The 22,628-nt window shown below is 39.0% G+C and overlaps 1 protein-coding gene across 1 annotated transcript in view; it reads right to left on the reverse strand.

Annotated features, from left to right (window-relative positions):
- The window catches only part of LOC117471831 (protein kinase C-binding protein NELL1-like), a 297,298-nt gene extending 293,350 nt beyond the window's left edge, over window positions 1-3,948 (reverse strand). Inside the window, exons 1-2 of the mRNA XM_034117067.1 lie at window positions 3,833-3,948; window positions 3,234-3,362 (exon numbers count right to left, since the gene is read on the reverse strand). Coding sequence (XP_033972958.1) covers window positions 3,234-3,362; window positions 3,833-3,881 — 178 coding nt within the window. The 5' untranslated portion in view covers window positions 3,882-3,948. The remainder of the gene's footprint in view (window positions 1-3,233; window positions 3,363-3,832) is intronic.
- Between the last annotated feature and the right edge of the window lie 18,680 nt (window positions 3,949-22,628).

Here is a 22,628-nt window from a genome sequence, read left to right on the forward strand (position 1 = left end):
ATATATATATATACAGTGCAATAAGCTTCTTAGTGCAATAAGAAGCTACAGGGACGTTAATCTACGTCGGTAATATTAACTTTATTTAATACAACATTTACGGTACAAGATTTATATCATACAGCCCATGTAGTATAATATTTTACAAATGATGAATTACAGCAAACATGTGCAATATATCCATTATTACAGCTCCGTGGGCTGGCAGTAAGGCGATATGGGTCCGTTCTTATTGTGCATCCATGGGTAAAGGTAAAACGCATGTAGTACTGAACACGTAACATGAACGTGCCGGGCGGCGCGGTCCCGTGGGTTAGATGCACGTTCATAATGCAGAGGAAAATAACTCTCAGAATAACGTTATTAGCACATTTTACAACTTGAGGACCGAATGTTTTTAATAAGGGCTATACAAGTGTTCATACTGGGTAGTTTATTTAGTTTAAAAAAAATTATCCAACGATTTACAGACCACTCTTTCCCAATGTAAGTCAATGGGAAAAAGTGTTTCCGGGCCCAGCAACCTAACGGAAGTGTAGTACCGCCGTTTGGCCACAATGAATATTTTCCTCAGAGTCCGGCGCACTTCCTGGGGGCTTGGTTCCCTCGACAAAAAAGCAATGGGATTTCTCCATAGGGTTTTGGAAAATAGCTCGAAATAAGGTCTGTGGAAAACGAACCTGTTAGATAAATGCACGTTTTGTTCAGCCGGATAATATCCACATGTCTACCCTAATTTTATAATTTTCGAATCACAAATCTAATCGATAGATTTATGATCGATAGATTTATGATTAGCATAAGTTCGTTCATGATGGCTCATGTCAGTGATAGTGATGACATCGTTGCGAAATTATTAACCGAGTCATTTTCAAGATTGAGTTACAATGATAAATTGGAGTGGCAAAGGATCAGCTGCATGACCCGCCATCAAGTGCTTCATCCAAAAGGACAGGAGGATGAACTTTGTGTTTAACTGATATGATCATCAAAGGTAGGCCTAAGTCATTTTCAATGTGGGCCGCCGTGCCGACTTAATTCATTTGTAATTGTTACTTGGCTGTGGGTGCCCTGTCATGATAGGTGTTTATATAAATGGTGTTGTTTTGTGTGGTAGAGGGTCGTTGTCATTGATGCGCTTTGCACCCCGGGCCGTTGTTTTGATATTCCGCTGAAGTATATGCTGTGACGTAATAACTTTACTTTTTCTTTTTTTCTTTTTTTTTTCGAGGGAAGGGGTGGGGGTCAGAGGGCCTAGGTATAAAAGTCACGGCTCGCCACTGATGTAAACCAATCTTGTAAAAACTATACAAAATATATTAAACTCTATGAGTGCATAACACACATCTACCTTTTATCAGCAACTCCACACGTCCGCTTTCCCTGATCTGGCTTTCAATTAGTGCACGGTGCATTATTCTGGTGAAAATCTATTCCCTAAAGAAAACCATCTGTTGTTTGTGAAAGACTGGCTAACTGGGCGACTGCAGAGACTGGTCCCAGTGTCCAGCCAAAGACACTGCCAGAGCCCTCTCTTTCTCTTTCTCTTTCTCTCAGTGCTATTGACACTAATTGGACCACCACATTGCCCCTTTTTTTCCAAGCCATTGGACCAGCTCTACAATATGTTCCACAGCAATTTATGCAATCACACTGATGAAATATGATATATTGAGCTCAGGGCACAACATGATTGCATAAAGCGTACATAAATCATATTGAATAATCACTGACCCAATCAGCCACAGGGGCTCCAGCACAGCTTCCACTCGGTCATCATGACCTGTCTGTTACAAGCCTTTTACAAGATAAACTTCCCTCAAACTTTTTCAAAAAGGACTTGGTAGTTGGGGTAACTTTGGCTGTGGTTGTGCTGTGGATCCATCTGGGTCAACAGGCCATGAAAGCAGCACAAGTGTGGGCGAAGTGTTAAATAGGTCACTCACAGCATCCTGTCCAACACTCACAGGTCCATTTTCCCTACTGGATTAATCTCCTGTTTCCCACACTATCTGCCTGCAGCACCTCAAGAAAAACAGGGTATGGAGAGCAGCTATGAGTGTGTGTGTGTGGGTGTGTGGGTGTGTGTACCAAGTAAAAAGTGAGGTTGTGTATGCCTTAGTGCCTTCAGCATTGAATCTTGGACAGCTTCACCTCGACAGAGTTGGCCAAGCTGCCCTGCGTTCATTCATACAGAGCCAGTGGCCCATGGAGCCAAACACTCTAGAAAATAAAAGCACACACACACACACAAACCGAACAATAGCATTCTGCCGATATTCAAGACCCAGTGCAGTTTATTTGGGATTCAGGCTGCTGGTGTTGGTGCCAGTATCTTTGAATTTGAATATATTCATGCCAAAAAAGTAGAAAGAGACTCAGTGTTTCTCACCAACATAACATACAGGTGGGAAAAGCAAGCTGAGACAATTGAATGGTGTAATGTGAATCTAAATCATATTGCCTCCGAAAACTGAGCCAAACCTACATTAATTACAGAAAGTTTCAAATATGATGATAACATTTTCACTGCTGATTTTCCTGGCAGTTTGTCGGGAAGTGCAGCCAAGCAGGACCAAAACAGAACAGTCTTTCTCTTGAGCAGTCATCGGGATCTCTTTCCCTCTGTCTCCCACTCTGTATAATCACTTTCTTGACATTTATCCTCTTTTAGGGCACTGCAGACATACCAAAGAAGTACCAACAAATATTTTTGAGTCCTTTATAGAGTGCTGAGAAGCAAACAACTGACCTTCTACCACTAACACATTTTATTATCAATAGAGTTAATATTCTGCCACGTTTTTCTTCCCATCATGATGCATGGCTTTGAAATTCAAATCTAAGATGTGTGCCCTTCAGGGTCCTTTCACCTGATAGCCCCTTTGACCACCAGTTGTTGGGATTACACTGGATGCCATTGGAGATACTGTAGTAATCCAACACAGACAAGAGCACTCCAGTGTGTCCAGGAAGAGCCAGAGCATCTGCTGCTTGGGACAGATTCAATGTGGAGTAATTATGAGGAGGCTCCCCGGAGTGCTGTGTCTCAGCTAATACTGTGACACTAAAAGGTGTGGCGCTGCATGGATTTGCTCACACTAACTAATGAAACAAAGGGCGTGCGTGTGCGTGTGTTCACAGCCACCGCACAGAAGACAAAGACATTTCGGAACTTGAGCAGCGCGACTAATGAGGAAGAAATTGTCAGCGTGCGTGTGTGCGTGCGTTACCTCGGAAGAGAAAGGCTTTGCTGCTGTTGTGAAGCCCTGCCACTTGGGTAATTCCATAGGTGGCATTTGCCAGGTCAAGTTCGTTGATGATATCAATCTGGTAGTCTTGATCTGATCCAAAAGCCAAAGCTGCGGGAGAGAGATGAAGGTTAGGGGAGCTGAAAGATTAACAGTCAGGGTTTAAACTAAACTCCACAGTTATTTCACTGCGTATGTGCATTGCACTGTTTAAAATGGAGTTCTGGAGGAAAGTCACGCTGTTTTATGTACACGCAGGGTATTGCCTATAGTGCGCACTAACATGCACCGTATTTGCCCGCAGCGAACACCTGTTCTCCCCACGGACACGGTGCGCCCACGTTAAGGTAAAAAGTCCTATCTATTTTTAAAATAAACGCACCCTGATTTTATTTTATTTTTTTAATCTGAAGTTAACATAATAAATAAATAAAAGCAATACAGTTCAGAGACACTACCAAAAACACCTGACAAGCTCGAGCGCAAGGTGCAAACTGACAAAAGACCATAAGAAGCGCTTATCAGTCGCTCCAGAAATCCTCATTGTGATGACAGAGTGCCACAAGCAGCGTGTTCTTTACCTGGTTTGGTAAAAAAGAAAAGAGAAAACAAAGCCACGTAAATATCCATTTGTGTTTGGAGTTGCGCTACAGAGTCCTCAGCCGTGCGCTCCGCTGCTGCTTATCCACACACAACCCACTCTGGTCCGTCTGGCGCTGTGCTCACCTCGCCTGGATGTGGAGGAACGGAGGAAGGGTCCACATCACAAGAGCGGGGGTTCCCTCACTGCAAGACCACATCAATTTACAGTGTTTGGACGCGTCCAATCACTCCCTGCATGGCATCTACAGCGCCATTCACCCACGTTTATTCAGGATATTTTTTAACTGGACTTCAAACGGGGAATCTAAACATATTATTAACCATAAATCAAAAGAGATCCCCTCCGTTTAGACTACAGCAACTGCCAATTTCCGAGATGAGAAAAAGGCTTTACAAAGGAAAGTAAGTGAGTGGAGGATGTGTGACTTCTCTGTAATAGATAGGGAGGCTGCTCTCACTTGTCACTGTAGATGATTTCAAAGAATCTCAATCTCATGGGACAAATTAGCAACACTGCAGCTGACAGAGTAGAAAAGGTTTTTTTTGTAACCGTATGGAGATGCTTTAGCCTGCGAAATAGAAGTTTTCTCTCAGTGAGGAATTTGTGAAACACCACCAAATTGGAGTCCTGCATGTGCTCTTCTGCTTCACCCCCATCACTTACTCCAGATTCTAAATCAACCTATTCCTCCGCCCCCTCTACGCCTCAGAGAATCCCTGGGATTTATAAGCACTGCTGCTCCAGTCCTCTCTCCTCTGGGGCCTGTCCTTATTGAGAACCATTAATCATACCCCTCTCCTGCCTGCCTCTAATTTGTGTACATTGCCAGGTTGTCCGGGGTTACCTGTATCTACACAAACCAGTGAGGGAGAGAACAGCTCCTTACTGATTATGGCAGTTACACTCAGTGTGTTCTACACCAGGGATAGTGTTATGTCTGTGTTGGGATTCAGGTCACCTTTCCATGCACTCAAATTAAACTGTAAACAATAGCAGCATTCTGCAACCACTGATCCATAACCAAAAAGTCTTCAAGGGGAAAAGAAACACATTATTTGAAATTACAGGTTGCAGAGCAGAGAGGAGTAGGTAGGGAAGGATAATTTAAATCAGTTTAGGCAGGTGGTACCGGCCTGAAAGGCTTTTAACACGCACAAAATTATGCAAGTGTCTCTAGATCATCTGCACTTTCTGTCTCTTTTCTTTCTCCACTGGGGCATAGCAGATGTACATCAGGGCTCAAGGTAGAAGGAAGATGTTGCACATTTCAACATAAACAGGAAGCTGGTGTTACTCTAATGGTCCAAATGGCCCCAAATCTCACATGCAGGATAAGGGTTAAAGCCTGAGGACTTTCCCATATGTGACAAACATCCAACGATATACAACAACTGTACATTGTGAAGTCTACACTTGATACAGTACATCTACATAATGTAAGCAATGTTCTCTTTCGCCACATAGTGGACAAAGAAAGTTGTTCAAGATTCACAAAATGTTACTTCCAGCGGATCACACTCTGTGGAAGACATACTGTTCACTCGTTGCCCAATCTTCAATGGTCACTGCCAATTACTGCATCGTCAATCGGCGTCCTTCCAATACCCCAGTTAGCATGGATTTGCAAAGATCAGTGCATCGTTGCCTCCAACAGATTTACATTATCCCTATTTACTTGAACTCATCAGATTTTACCATGACTTCCATGATTTGCTGTCTGAATCGACAAGGATCTTTTTCTGAGCCTCTGTCAGCTGTCATTTCATGGCCTCATTGATGCTTCAACCTCAAGGTTAAGACTATTCCCAAATGAGAAACTACAACATTGGTTGCTTGTTCAAAGGGTTTAATGAAAGTTTTTCTGACAAGGACGAGTTGTTGCGAGGTAAGAAATGACATCCCTCTCTCAGAAGCAGTCGTAAATTGTGTGATGTTGATGCTGATAGGAGCACTAGATCCCTCTCATATTTTTGAAAGCAATACATTTTTTGCTACGACAGGCAGGTCTATAGCTCATTGTGTCAGTTTAAAAAGTTTCACCAGCCTTTGGTGGCCACAGTTTTCACCTTAAATGTTGGCATTGAGTTAGTATGTATTCAGGCAGTATGACAAAGATGAAGCACCTTTTGAACATTAAAGCATGTAAACATATCACAGTACAGACAAAAAATACAAATATGAACCTGTAAGAGAGCATAATAGGGCCCTTTTAATGTTCACGGGAATTGGCAAAAGGAGCATGGGAAAGAGATAATGGTCTATAAAAAATGGAAATAACCTCTAAACTGATTCACGTATCATTGCCAGTGTCATTAATTGTTTGTGATAAACTAAGAGGGGGCACACAATCTCCGACACAAGTGCACAAACGTACACACACACGCAATACGTGACAGTTACAATGTCATTCTATTTCACCCAAGGCAACATATTCAGCTCAAGTAAGCCTATGTAAACCCACCCCTGGAAATAAAATGTCAAACATGTCACAGACAAACAGCAAACAACAAACAGGTTTGTGCACGTGTCAGCCTCACATTCTGACATTGCATCCTCATGCTGCCAGTGACCTACAACTTGACAAAGAGTCATCAGTATTCATCCTTAAAAATACCAGTAACAGTACCGTCCCAATTCTTAGAGATTTTAAGTGATTATTGTAAATTCTGTAACTAATAAATGTATATTTTATATAAATAAAACAATGGCTCTTTTCGGAATGTGCCAGCGGTCTGCTATTGTTATTATAGAGTTTGGAAGCATCATTGGACTTACCAGACTTTTTATAACAGTGACGGTTTTCCTATTCCTACACAATTTAGCCTGACCCTTTTACAACATGTTGGTTATAATTTGAAAGCGCAGTAAAGTTATAATATTTTCACGATGGATTCTCTTCAGCAAATACTCGTATTTACCCGCCCAAAAAAAAGAGAGGAAAGTACAATTGCAGATAATTCCATACAGGAAACACCTAGTAAACAAACACAAAAACCAGAGAGCGACAGAGAAAGTATGGACTGGCAGCAACATGACTGTCAACAAGATTAGCTCTATAATTTAGTCCCATTCTGCAGATTGCAGCATGGCAGTGTGGCCCAGCTGTTTAACGTATGACAATGCCTGCCGCATTCACACACCGCGAGGTCAGCGGATGAGGTGCAAACCGAAAAGCCTTTTTTATCAGGAAACAGGCTAGCGAGACATCCAATTGCGTGCAAACAGAAGTGACCTGAAAAGCAGCACTCGGAAAGCTCATTTGCCATGGCTCTTAGTTTCCGGACGGAGATAGAGGCCAAAGTTTATATTCTCTCGAAAAAGAACAGGAGTCGAATTAAACCCAGAGGAAGCGAGATATGGCTCAGTCCCTGAGGATATAAATGACATTCAGCAGAGCTTCTATTTTACATGATGGATCTCTTTATGCTCAATCATTTTCCTACATTGTTTTATGTGTACCCCACGCATCAGCATGATAATGGAGGTGTTATAGTTATATGAAAAGTAATAAGGCCTGATGTGCTCTGATACTTTTAGGAACTAAGAGCAGCACTGGGCAAGTGATAGGCATCGGTTTTAGGAAGAACATTTTCATCTTTGGCAAAAATGGCCTTACATTGAATCATGCATATAAATTCAGGCCGTGTGTATATGTATTGCAAAGCTCATTTTCTTGAGAACACATTGGATACTCAAAATCAGCAAATGTTATATTTAGAATCTTACTCCCATAAGTGAATCAAATTATTCTGAACGCACAGTGTTCTTTGTAGAAGCAGACAGAAGATTGGAGACTATTCACACACGTGTTGCGTCTTAGAAGCTGCACGTTTTAATACAAAGCAGTTATCATGCTCTTTGAGGGATTATGTGACTTGACTTTCTTTGCATCTGTTCCTTTTACTGACCCTTATTTACAAAACGATTCCAATTTGGGACATACTGTGCAATCTGGGAAATAATGAGTGTCGGTAACATCTTAATGAAATGCAATTAGCAAAGTAACTCATGATGGACAGATCGGTGAATATGTCTGCATCTACCAGTAAATGTTAGCCTGTTGCAATAAAATTACTTTTTTAATTGACTGGCAGATGTCAATTATAACTGCAGAACATGGAGCGTCAGACAGGTCACCAGCTGAACTGTCATTCTCAATCAACACACAAGGTGTATTAAAGTGCTGGTTACCAATACATGTTGATGTTGCCTGATACAAAATAGCAAACGTATGGTTAAATCTCAACACTTAGATATGGTCGTTTTCACCTATTGTGCCACTACTATACGAAACAACTAAATGCTCGCTCTCATCTGCTCAAAATAGAAAATTATATGACTAGTTACACAGTTTGTTCTGCTGTAGCATACACTGTGTCTATTGTTAACAGATGAGATATTCTTGGATAAGATTAGCCAATGCATAGTTTTATAAAATAAAGACAACCTGGTCTCACCAGAATGCGTGACTCCACCACGACTCCTTAACACCGCAGTGCGTGGTGGAGTCACGAACTTTGCTACATTTACGTGTCTGCACCACGCAAACAACCCCAATGTAAAGTGAATGAGGCTCCTTTGTCGTGGTGCACACACGCATTTCTACAACGTCCAACATTGAGCTTTTATTCTATAAAGCGTTTTTAAAATCTACTTTATAGCTTGTAGTAACTCATGGGAGGCTTCTTTTATTTTATTTGTATTCATAATAATTTTTATTTTTCGTCAGAATGTATTATGGTGCATTATTCACCAATTTTTGTTCTCAAAAAACAGTGTATTGTGTGTAATACAACTGTGATTTTTATTAAATTAGTTAGTTTTTAAGGAAGGCCAGAGCTTCAGCTGTGTCAAATAGATTGTCCCCTTTAGTTAACGTTATTTAAAAGATAATTATATTCCTATTTGATCAAGTCCCCTTTATTGTATTACGGAGAGCAATGTGAGCGTCCATTCCCATTGGATAACAGAGGATTTTACACCCGGAAGTAAGTATTCTCCTTACTGTCGATTGATTTTATTTACAGTGATATCTGCACTACTCATCAACTCAAAAACACCAGATTATCCTTGTTAATTACACAACATTGATTGGTTTAAATTGTGTACAATGCTTTTGGATTTTCCCCTTTCGATTCGGAGAAACAAATATTTTTTCGTAGTGTGTGGATGGCAGAAGACACTACACTACCCAGAATCCTCAGCTATGGGACTACACCATTTGCTTAGAACGTGTCCTACCCCCCCCCCCCCCCCCCCCCCCCCCTCCCTTAGGTCACAGGCTCCTCCAACAGTGCAACAAAATAAAACGGATACTCAGAACAAATAGTGCAAGTAAATACAAAAAGAAAAATAGTAAAATAGTAAAAAGTGAAATAGTGCAATAAGAGTCTATATACAAGTGATTGAATATGATATATTAGATAAATAATTTCTAAGTAGCAGCCAGATGAATGTTATGGATGTTGTTTCAAAGTTCAGGTGTTTAATAGTCTTATGGCCTGTGGGATGAAACTGTCCCTGAGTCTGGTGGTTTTAGTCCGGATGCTGCGCTGCGGTACCGCCTGCCAGACGGCAGCAGACAGAACAGTTTGTGGCTGGGGTGATGGGGGTCTTTTATAATCCTGAGGGCTTTCTTTAAGGTTAACCTGGTATTTTTACTCCACTACATTTATTTTAGTTACTTTACAGATTTTGATTAATGATGTGAAATATAAACAACCCTTAAATCAGACTTTAGTTACACCTGAGTAAAATTCAGTGAATTCAGCCAACAATCAGGCGAGATATTTGGTAGTGGGTGCTTGAGAAGACTAAATATTTATCTGCAGATCCCTAAGCATATTCATTACTCGTTATTCTCTACTAATAGTTAATTAAAAACTGTATATAATGGCTATTTTGCACATCCCTTTCAAGATTTCAAGATTTTCTAAGGTTTATTGACATATCATATACACAACTACGGTGTAGTTATGCAATGAATGAAAAACTTGGGTCACAGGTTCCTCAACAGTGCATTACAAGACATCTATCGATATCTGTGTACCTCCACCATTAAACATATTCTGCACATTTCTTATACTATCTACATACATCTTATAAGAGTATAATTAATATGTATAATATCAGTTAAAATAAGTGCTTCAACATAGTTAACATTGCAGGAAAGTTGATTGTCAAGTTCCAAAACAAACCATGCAATATATTAGACGTTAAGTACTTTGTCAGGCTTAATATCTGTAGATACCCCCAAAGCTTTTTTCTTATTTAAAAGAAGACCTTAACCTAAAGTATTCTTTAATGTTTAAATAAAGCCTTATTAGTTTGTCTGTTTTGCACATCCTCCTATCAGGCACTAAACTGTTTTATTGTAGAGATCACTTACAGTATCTTCTTGATATTTTCTATTCTATATTATTTATATCATTGACCTTCCACTTTCCCACTATATTAAGAGTATGTTCTCTTAATATTTAAATGTTTTCATCAAATATAACACATTCAAAAGTGCTTTACAAAAATGAAAGACATTAAGAAAAAGGCATTTTAAAACAGTCATTAAAAAGCAACACAACCTACCTGCATTGCATTACTCTAAACGTGTAATAACGTGCTTTAACCAGTAGGAGGTGCGGGTTAAAAAGCTGTCAAGTTTACAGTGTTAACAAAATAAAATATACTGCTGTTTCCTGGTTTAGTTTACGACGGATATATTCTGTTATTGTTTTGATATTTGTAACACAAAAACGATGTAAAAAACCCACAGCAACACAGAAAAGATGGTCTTAACACGACCCAGCGGTCTAGTAGTTAATAAAAAACAATAATATCAAAACAAATTATTACTACTAACTTTATTGTGAAATTAAAACAGAACGGTAAAAGAATAGTTTCCGGTCTATTCTGAGGCCCGATCTCTGTAGATAAATAAAGAACTACGACAGATGTGTAATGTTTAATGCAGCCAAACCATTCATTACAATACATTCATGTGATGACTTTCAAAGAGTAAAGCAAGCACTGCTGAATAAAGTATGATTTTATCTTTTACGAAACGTTTTTTTTCATATGGAATGCAGTTGGAGGTCAACCAATCACAGAGCTTGAGGCAAAGCGGAACAATAGCTGAGGATTCTGGGTAGTGTAGTGTCTTCTGCCATCCACACACTACGAAAAAATATTTGTTTCTCCGAATCGAAAGGGGAAAATCCAAAAGCATTGTACACAATTTAAACCAATCAATGTTGTGTAATTAACAAGGACAAACTGGTGTTTTTGAGTTGATGAGTAGTGCAGATATCACTGTAAATAAAATCAATCGACAGTAAGGAGAATACTTACTTCCGGGTGTAAAATCCTCCGTTATCCAATGGGAATGGACGCTCACATTGCTCTCCGTAATACAATAAAGGGGACTTGATCAAATAGGAATATAATTATCTTTTAAATAACGTTAACTAAAGGGAACAATCTATTTGACACAGCTGAAGCTCTGGCCTTCCTTAAAACTAACTAATTTAATAAAAATCACAGTTGTATTACACACAATGCACTGTTTTTTGAGAACAAAAATTGGTGAATAATGCACCATAATACATTCTGACGAAAAATAAAAATGATTATGAATACAAATAAAATAAAAGAAGCCTCCCGTGAGTTACAACAAGCTATAAAGTAGATTTAAAAAACGTTTTATAGAATAAAAGCTCACTGCTGGACGTTGTAGAAATGCGTGTGTGCACCACGACAAAGGAGCCTCATTCACTTTACATTGGGGTTGTTTGCGTGGTGCAGACACGTAAATGTAGCAAAGTTCGTGACTCCACCACGCACTGCGGTGTTAAGGAGTCGTGGTGGAGTCACGCATTCTGGTGAGACCAGGTTGAATAAAGAAGTGTGTGTCTGACGAGCAGCTGTTGTTGAATGAGGGCCTAAATACAGCCCAGGACACAACTTTGTTGCAAAGTCCTGCTTGTGTTTGTTTTTAGCTAGATAGAAAACCCTTCATTATCCATTAATCACAGTGTTAAAACTCTCAATATGACAAAGCCCAACTTGCATCCTGGTGATTGTGGCATCGTGTGTTCCACAGCTGAGTGTGCGATGCTCACTTTAACCTCTGCGATTATACATCACCGCCTTCATCTAATATGAAGTGGGGTTCACTGAACTTGCCTTTCTGTCAGACATGGCTGTGTACAGCTTAATAATCACCTTGACCCCTCAATTAAATTACTGTTTTGTACTTCTGCAGTCATATGGTGGACGCAAGATATGTCAATGATAACGCCTGTATACTGAGAAATAAAATGTGTGATTGTAGAAAGGGTTGGAGGTGACAAAAAGAGAGAAAGGGAATGGCACAGGATGTTTGTTTTCTATGGTACATCAGATAACTGCATACCAGGGAAGAATTTTCAAGTGAAAACCAATTAAGCTGTGGTGAACATGAAAGCCTCAGACATCCTTGGCGGTACTCAAATGAGAACAATAAACGTGTTTCCAGAGAATAAGCTTGAACTTGTTTAAGATTGATGATGGTTTAAGTGGGTCTTTTTGCACAGACTGAGTGTTTGGTCCTTGGAATAACCAATTAATTACTTGCACATTGGTCTTGCAACATGATCTGCAAAAATGTTCTAATCTATTCTACTCAGTTGCTTCTTGCACTATTTTTATTTGATTTGTATTTTTTAATTTGTTTTATTGTTATAAGAGCCTCCAGTAACAAATGGGGGCTCGTCCGAGATGAAATGTCCATGACGTGAGGTAAATGTGTAAGTATTTTGTATGTATCTAGTGGCCGTTGTTTGCTTTGTAGAGATTTTGTTTGAGTTAATGTGTGGTTGTTGCTGTTTGTTTGGTTGGGCATTTGATTGCTTCCCCAGTTTCATTTTTGAGTACCCTGACTATTAAGTAACCAGGCAGGTTTGAAGATCTTGCCACTTTTTAGTTTTGCCTTTCTTATTTTTGGTAGTAACCCTGAGTGGGGGTACGCTTCAGTGTATATCCTATATAACTATGTTGCAATGTTTGAGGAGCTTGGCACTTAAGATTTTCATTGCCATTTATACACTGTAGCTACTGTGCATATGACAATAAAGCCTTTGAATCTTGAATGGGGCTGGCTTTCACTATAACTGGCATACAACGCTTACAATGCTTTCTCTCTAAAGTTAAAACTGTAAAGTGGAGGTGAAGCTTCAGTAAACAGTATGTGTTGTTCTGTTGAGCTGCTCATGAGAGCTGTTGGTCCAGTTGGCTTTAATAGGTCGAGTGGAGGGGTTGTGGAAAATAGAAGGAGGTTATGAGTCTGCACCATGAGGCAGCTCCTGGGGGACGTCTTAATGGTACTCATGGGAATTAATGCTTTATCTTAATTTGTCAGGAACAGTACGCATTTTGTTGAGTCTATCTATTCCAGGAGTAATGATTAATACTACTGAAGATGCTTAGAGGTAAAAAAAAGCAAGAAAAAAAGAACCAATGTTAAAGTGTTACGCCAGCAACTACAAAGGATGCTATTCAATAAGATTGTGATTGGGCTGCATCTGTTCCACAAAACTTTTGGAACTGTGTGTATTTTTGCACCACAATTTGGGAAAAATGTTTCTCTTCATTCAATAACAGAGAGCAAGGAAATGGCGAGAAAGAGTATTGTATTGTGTCACTCCAACCTGCTGTGAGAGCAGAATAACTTATTGATTAAAATGGCACCACTTCAGTATACCGGTACATTGTTCACCAAAACTGTGGCTGGGAGGTCATTTTCCAGGAGGCACAGAAACCTCTCAGCTCTGGACATGATGGAATTGTCCTAAAGCAAGTTTGATTCCTTTGACCAAAAAAAGCAGCAGTTATCCCAAGCATGACCCACTTTTGCTCTCAACTTTCTTCAGGTGGAGGTAAACATGTTGCTAGACTTGAAAAAACAGCGTGAGTGATAGAATGACAAACTTCAGCTGTGTCATTGTACCACTAAAGACCAGCAACAAACAGCAAAGACAAGGAAACTGCTAAAAAATGTATAGCAACCGCTAGTCGCTAATCACATGTTGCCCTCCTGGTAAGACTGCATAATAATGCTTTCTCAAGTATGAAAGTCTAAGCTCCATTATTCATAAATCTTGGGAAATCTCTTGAAAAGGTCAAAATAAACTGTGAATTGATCCTACCAACTAAAAGGTTTTGCATATGGTTCCAAATGCAAGTCTATCTCCATAGACACCCATGTTTAAATGCCCAACTTTAAAGCAGAAATGTTTACTGCCGGTTACAGAAAAAAATGTTTTGTCTCTTCAGCTGATTTAAAATGTGTTAATATGACTGTATTGTAGTTCATTTTCAAAAAATTAAGATTTAAAGCAGACAGGGAGTTCTTTCAAAAGCGAGAATCATCCAAACTTTGAACATTGCAAGAATATTGCATTCAGGTCTGTATATATGTGGCTTTCCACGATAGCTTTCTCCCTGTGAGTCTATTCTGCTATTTTTTTGCATTATAAATTATCTTTAAAAAGTTGGTATTGCACAAAGGCCAATAACGGCTAGGAAGAAAGAGAACATTTCCGGCAGAGTTAAGCACTGCAAAAAAGTAGTTTGCACATACAAGTGAGTTCCATATAAAGGAAAATCAAATACATTCAAAGGAATAGTTGGATTTTTTAGGGCGCACTTAAACACTTTCCCTTGAATGGGAGTGTGACAAGTGTTACAATCTTCTCCAACACATTTCAGTTCAACTTTTCCCTCAAGGTTTAAATTACCCTTGTCCCACCTACCAACCAGAAAGAACTTCAGTTTTGAACAATTTTCCATCTTAGGTAAAGTAACTGACGGACACATGACTGCCATTGGACCCACATGTGAAATCAAGTGGAGAGGGACCCATCTAGGTTTAGAAAAAAAAAAAACTTTTAGCAGAACTGATGAAGCATCTTGAGTAAGGGACTCAAGTTTGAGTTTAGTTCAACAGTTTGACGGTTTGACATGATTTAAGGAATACTCAACAGAAAATCTTTCCTTTGATTGTGTTGGTTTGAAAGATGGGTCTGAAAAGTTCACACCTTGTTCATTCATGAAGGATGGCAGCTATAGCAAGCATTGATTCACAGAATACAGGAAACTTCTTAACCTTTACTTCAGCCTGCATATCCCACAATGTCCATTAGTATGCTTGGTATGCATAACATATATTTACACAGCCTCAGTAGTTTGAAGGTCATGACCACCAAAACATACATTGTACCTTTGGTGCTTTTCAGTCTTTTTAGTTGGAGTCAAAGTGTCTGGGATATCTGGCTTTGAATGTGGGCTTACTCCCAATCAGCAAAGCGGTCATCAGTTTTAAAGGGGCCCTACTAAGCTTCTTGGAGTTTTCCCTTTCCTATAGTGTGTTATTTAGGTTTGTGTGCATGTTAGGGGTGTAACGGTATCCGTATTCGTCCCGAACCGTCACGGTTTGGACATCACTTTGAGGGGCCGTACAGGCCGTAATTCATACTGGTTCTCTCACACACATACATTTTCCTTTTACATACTGTGAAGCTGACCGTTGAGCGTCCCGACCAAGTAAGGAGGCAGAGGCAGAACGTCCAAATACAACCCGGTATGGGCATTTATTCATCACTGACACATGATTCACAGCCTCAGTTGCTGTCCACCTGAACACAGTCAGCAGTCACAAGGATCTCAAACACACCCAACAGGAAACACAGAGCCTAAATACCCACATGTGCAATCAAGCCAACAAGACACAGGTGAGGGGGGAGGAGACAAAACAGGGCACCAGGTGAACATAATCAGGAGCAACAGACAAAACGGGAGGGGGAACACTTTTCAAACACAAACATATAACTGAACAGAATTACACTCATACAAACCCAACTAAACACAGTCAGCACTTGTACAATTAATGCCACTTAACGCTATGATTTCTACACCCTCACATATTATTTGCACCCGGATTATTCTCAACCGCTGTCATTCTACACCAGCATAAGCACTTTCGGCGCTCTCGCTAACTCCCCTATCTTGTCAGGCGGAGCCGAGGACCCGACCAGCACCTGCCAGACGACATTTCAATTAATACGGTTTAATCCTTTAATAAATACTATCTCAATAATTAGTATAAATTATATAAAATGTGCAAATATGCCATGCCAAACGGTACTGTGCAATCACGCTAATAAAGTGCAAATTGTTCACTAAAGTGCTGAGTTACCTTCGTCACACATACATATATTTTCACTCTTGCACACATACATTCTGCTTTTACATACATGTATTTTCACTCTTACACACATACATTCTCCTTTTACATACATACATTTTCACTCTTACCTACATACATTCTCCTTTTACATACATACATTTTCACTCGCACACATACATATTTACACTCACACATTCATACATTTTGCTCTCATATTATCATATTTCAATGCACACATTCATATATTGTCACTCACATATTTATACATTTTTCACTCACACATTTATGCATTTTGCTCTCATATTCATATATTTTAACGCTCATATGTATACATTTTGCTCTCATGCACATTCATTCAATGTTTACATTTAATATTACAAATAATATAACATGTCTGAAGACAATATATGTATGCAAGAGAAGAATACATATATGTGTGAGAGAAAGTATAGTGGAAACGGAAGGAGTATAGTTGAAACGGAAGGCAGGTCATTATCGTGCTGTGATTGGCTCAGAAGGTCGAGCGGGGCGGGCTCATGTTCAGAACTTCGGATTCAAATCAACATGATGGAGGGAGATGAATCCGTGTATCTTCGGACCATTTGTTTTTCTTTATTAAAAAAGCAAACGGAAGAGCGTCTGCGAGGCGTTTTTGCTTTTTACCTTATTAAATGGTCTAATGGTCATTGAAGCAAGGGGCGCGAAACTCACGGAAGTGATTTAAAAACAAAAGCACTTGTTTGCTTGGAACGGTGATAATATTATAAAGAAGGGGAAACAAGGTGAATTTAGCGATCACAACGAAAATGGCCAAGACACATATTGAGCCCAGAAAATGAATGTTTTAAGTTAATACAAATATTGATATTATATATAGCATATCATTGATGCAGTCTTTCTGAACACTTTTAAAATAAAATACTGCAAATTAAGAATATTTGTAATGTTCTGCACAGATAGTGCCTTAACTTGAATTTGAAAACACGTGGCAACTTTATTAATACAGCAGTTGAAAAGATTTGTGGAAGGATACATTCTTCATGGGCTTCAATGGCTCTCTAGAGGAAGGGCGTTTTATGGTTGCTTGTATTATCCTCAGATAGTGGTTTGTTTAAATAACTAGTGACATTTTAATAAACATTGCAAAAAAGGGCTCCAAAAAAGGCATATACTGTATATATAACCTGGCCGGCTTAACCAGTCTGTATTTATTCAAGCACCACAAGATTCAGAGTTTATAAAGTAAGTAAAAGTACTTCATAGTACTTGTGGGGGTAGTTTCACTAGTACTGAGTCCAACAGGATCAATCTCACGAAGAACTAATGGCAACAAAAAAGAATTCCCTCATCAAACTTAGCAGAAGTGGCTGCTGTTGTTCTCAGGAAGGGACTTTGACCGAGTATTTCAAAAAGAATACACAATAAAAGTACTTCAATGTATTGTTAGTTGCAGTCAAACTAGTACCGAGTCCAACAGTGTCAGTTTTATTAAGAACTTGTGGTAAAAAATATTTGTAATAAAAAAATGAAGAGCTGCTGATTTGAAAAAACAAACTCGAGAGACGGCTGATTGACCGCAGTGCAGAATCGCTGTATAGTTTAAATCTCCTAACAATGTTGTCCATTTTAGACATAGGCTTATTATATTCACAGCCCTTAATAACATTAATTGTCTTGGCCTTTTTCGTTGTGATCGCTAAATTCACCTTGTTAAACAAGGTGAATTTAGCGAAGGGGAGAATGTATGTGTGTAACTTACACACATACATTCTCCTTTTACATACATATATTTTCACTCTTACACAGTGTAAGAGTGAAAATATCAACCATTTGTGCAGATAGCATGAAGTAGAAAAGATCGCCAATGCTAATGTAGCGTTAGCGTTAGCTTTTCTCCACCGGGGGCATCTGGGCTTAAACGGTGTATTATAGAATTATCACACCGGTGTGACAGTACTCTTCAAAGGGTTCACGAAATATGACTACTACTCTTACTGTTTAACATGTTGGGTTACTTAATGTTACTTCATGTTAAGGCTAATAAAAATGACAAGGCTAAGCCGGCTGTAATGCTAACTAACGTGCTTGCTACTAGCTAGGTAGCTAACTTGATCCAGCCACTCCTGGTCCTTTCATCAGACGGGAAGCGAAAGAACGAGCAAGACCCATTGCTGGTATGATAACAACCTGGTACTAAGCACACAGGCATCTTGTTAAAGTTATCTTATCTTAGCTATCTCTTATATTTAGTGGAGGAAAACAATTATGACATCAGTTATGACATCACTTACGCGACTCTGGGATTTGTAGTCTTTCTAGTTGCGTATTTTTCATAGTCTTATATTTCAACAGTTTTACGACAAACTGTGACTTTTTTGACATGGAAACTATTTTTTAAGATTGACAAACATCATATCATTCATGGCACAATTCAAACGGGATCGAAAGATAAGTTTTCTCTCTCCATTGACTTCAAGACATAATTTTTCCTAAATAAGGTCCCATGGGTCGGAAGTAGATGGGCGGGACACTTCGCCTCTCTATAAGTGATCGGGGGCGTCACTCTCCAGCTTAACCAATCACTTCGCTCTATTCCCAAGAGCCTATCATAGCGCTCTGCCAAACCTTTTAAATCTGCTCTCCCCCCTCTGACAGCTGTCATTTCAGGTGACTCTACGCAACCCTCCTCCACCCCTTTTCACCTCCCGTCCCTCTGAATCCAGGGTCAAGCTAAACCACTCCTCTTCAGACTGACCCAACTATCCATTCACCACCACCAGTGTTTCATCGGATCGGTTCTACCCTCCCGAATGATACTTCCTGCACAACGGGGCCTAATCGCCAAAATCACCATTACATTAATTTGTGTATCTCTGCAATAAATATGTATTCTTACATCGAAACCGTCTCTCCTGATTGAACAGCAGTTCGACAGCTTATCCCCGCTGTTTTTAAGAAGCCAATAGACATGAAAGCCGAGAGACCAAAATAAATAACGGAAGCTATTGGCATATATATTTCAACGGCTATGCGCCCTTGAAACACTTTCTTATTATTTATTATGTAATATTTTCAAGACATTCTTTTTTGTTTGACATCAGCCATTATAGATAATATGGCCATCTGAGTGTGTGTGGTACTGTTTGTGGTTTGTTTTTAACTGTGTAATACAGTTAATTGTTCAAAATGTTAGAGTTCCTTATTTTTATACTGAAACTTGCACTACTGTTCAAAAATAAATAACAACAAACCTGGAATTATGCACTTGGGACTTTTTTTTGCATGTGCATGTAAATGGTCTGCAAAGGCTAAAATCTAAAAGTTCACACCAGAGGGAGTTTCTCTCTGTTTTTGTTCTGTAACACTCAAGCTTCTATTGACTAGTGCCTCAACACATTGTATGTGATAGCCTAAGGGGCAGTATCTCTAAGCGGTTGACCAATCACAACAGAACTGGCCAGCGAACCTATCAGAGCAGACTGGGCTGAAAAGAGGTGCTGCAGCACAGGCAGTATGAAAATATAAAGACCTTTATGAACATTAAAGCATGGAAACAGTGTATTAATAAACCATTAACTGAATAGCACTGCTTACATTTCTAAATGTGTTATTTTAATCAGTTGCTTGTAATGAAATCTAGATTGTGAAGAATTCATGTTCACACATTAAAGCTATTGCAAGTGTTAATATTATACAGATTATATATCATCAATGAATCTTAATAGTTCACCTCATTATACTAAGATAAAACCAAGGACAATATTTGGTTTACAGAAACATGCAAGGGCAACATTTTTCCTGGTGGCTGGACTGGCTTTCACGATTAAAAAATATTAGATTTAAATGTACATTTCTCATCAAGCCAGATGCCAATATATTTATACTGTATCTGTAACTCCCTTAATATTACATCCATTTGCAGAGGATTGTAATCAATATATCTATTAAAAAAAAAAAACAGCATGCATTTTATTTAGTTAATTCAAGCATTACGTATAATTTTATATCAGTATAATAAATTGTTATTCTTTTTATTTTTCGCCCAGCCAGGCATTATTTCTAAATGTATAATTTATGATAAATATTAGATGCTGGCTAGCAATGATATGGTCCACAAGTTGAAATGTTATCAAATGCAATGTACAGCAGTGGAGTTTTGATTATATCAATCGAGAGCAGAGCTATTAAATCTGATTGAGTTTTGATTGTGTTCTCTTATTAGTTTACACATGGAAGAGTGCTTTACAGTAAATACAGAGTGCAGATATTTCATTTCCATGGACCCAAATTAGCTCCAGGGTGCCGTATGCTAAAATAGCCCTCATTAGATCATGTGAGCGGCACTGAGAGCCATATGGACTCCCCACCCCCCAAATTAGACAGTCCACACCCTGCAGAGGCTGCTGAGGTGGGAAAGGAAGTGAAAACACATAGTGTTACTGTAAAACCTTTTTGTGAGTGTTGCATATTATATAGTGCAGCAGTTGTCAAAGGTCTGGAATCTAAGCTTATGATTGCAATGTTGTCAATAATCACAGTAAGGCATTAATCTGAATAAAGCGGGTACACTTGGAGCTCAGTATGCATTTAGAATAGAGAAATAAAGTGTTAATTTGACAGAATTTACAATACATGTGGCCTTAAGCTAGCAGCCATATTAGAGAGGATTAACAGCAACAGTGTCAGGAAGTACTAAAAAAAAAAAAAGGCCTGTATAAAATATTTATCACAGTTCAACATCTACTTATTTGTTGCCAATAGCTTAAGTTAAAGTTTTTAACCCAAAGACTGGAGGCTATTTCTATGATCAAATTAAATAAATATATTTTGAAAAAGCTTCTCATGGTGTGTGTTATTGCTAACACGAGATATAGATAAATATTAGATAGAGTAGGTCAGCATTATACACTTTACATAGTCCAGTATGACTCTTTAAAAGGTAGGAAAGACATGACTTCAGATAGTGAAATACTGAGAGAGAAATAGAGTCAGGAACCTGCACTAAAATAAAACATCAAAGGGTACTGGCACTCACACTCTCTCGTATATTTAGGTGTCATCATTTCATTAAAAACTGGAAAAAAGGATAAGACAGACTTCACAAGATAAAAAGCTTTGGTCATTAGTCAAATGGCTTTAAACATTTTCTTCAAAAGCTACCTCTTATGGTTGTGCAAAGGACGACTTCAAATAGGGAAATTAAGAGTTGATATACTGTTGGCAGACGGCTTTAGAATGAGATTGTGACTTTGACGCTGGAAACCACAGTTATCAACATAGTTTTTTGTTTGGTTTTATTCCATGATAGTGATCCTTCTCCCTCCTCTACCAGTTAGATATATATTTTTAAAACGTAACAACACCTAGACTAAATGTGGCAGATTGAAAAATCTATATACAAGTATTTGAAAAAAGGCAAACGACAATTGGCCAATTTTACTCTTTAGTTTTGTCGACTAGTGGCATGTTTACCTTTTCCTGATAAGCACCACATTATAGTTTTGTGAATTAGTACTGTCCTGTGTGAAAAACAGAAACAGAAAAAGTAGATGTGTGTTCAAACAGCATGTTCTGGTCAGACTTGATCCTACCATAGACCGGACAAATGCTCATTGGGGTCTTTAATAAAGTCACAAAACAAAAACATATTTTACTTGGGAAACAGAGGGTTTGAGTCTCCAAATGGACCAAAGTTGGAACCTGGAATGATACCCGGAGAGGTAACCTTGGTCTGAGGTAACCTTGGTCTGATGCACTTGAGCAAGGCCGTATAGTAGCTGCTCATTACTCCTTATACTATTTATCCTACATCTCTTCCACTTGCACAGGCCATGGTCACTAAAGTCAAAATCTGTAGTCAACCGAAGAGCAAGGCTGTATCGACTTCTGCCCATATACTATGTCTATCCATCAATGTTCTACCACTCATTTGGAGTAGGTTTGGGCAGCAATATAAACTCCAATGAGGGTCTAAGGTGGAGGAGAACTTGGCGATCGTAGACGAGTAGAGAAGAGACATTCTGACATACATAAAACAAAAGCAGGATAGCTAAAGGCAGAGAGCTGAGGGAGCGGCGAGCCGACACAGGCGCCATCTTCCTTTTCCCACACTGGTCACAGCTGTACGGTTTCTCCGTCAGAGAGATACAAAAATCCTTGCAGCATTTTGTAGTTTCTTCCCCAAAGTCTCCAGTTGGATCTCCAAAACACCTCATATCATACCTATATGCAATTCTATTTCAAGCTTGTTTTGGGCTCCAAGCTTCACAGCCTGTCCCTAAAGCTAAACCCAGGTGCCAACAAAAGGAAACACATTTTGTATTCTCATTTCTTGTTTTCTATCAGTAATCGCTTGCACATCATGACCACATCTGAGGACTGAAACACAAACAGATTGTTAAATACAGAGCCTCGCCTCCAGGCTCTATCTTCTTTTTTTATATTTCCCACGGGATTACATACGAGTACATCACCTACTGTACATAGCCAGGCTGACATCCTATTAAAAAGAACATTTTTCAGATGTGCTTAGGAGTGTGCACATTCGTTGTTGACA

The sequence above is a fragment of the Trematomus bernacchii genome, unplaced genomic scaffold (genome assembly GCF_902827165.1).
Source record: "Trematomus bernacchii unplaced genomic scaffold, fTreBer1.1, whole genome shotgun sequence".
Taxonomy (NCBI): domain Eukaryota; kingdom Metazoa; phylum Chordata; class Actinopteri; order Perciformes; family Nototheniidae; genus Trematomus; species Trematomus bernacchii.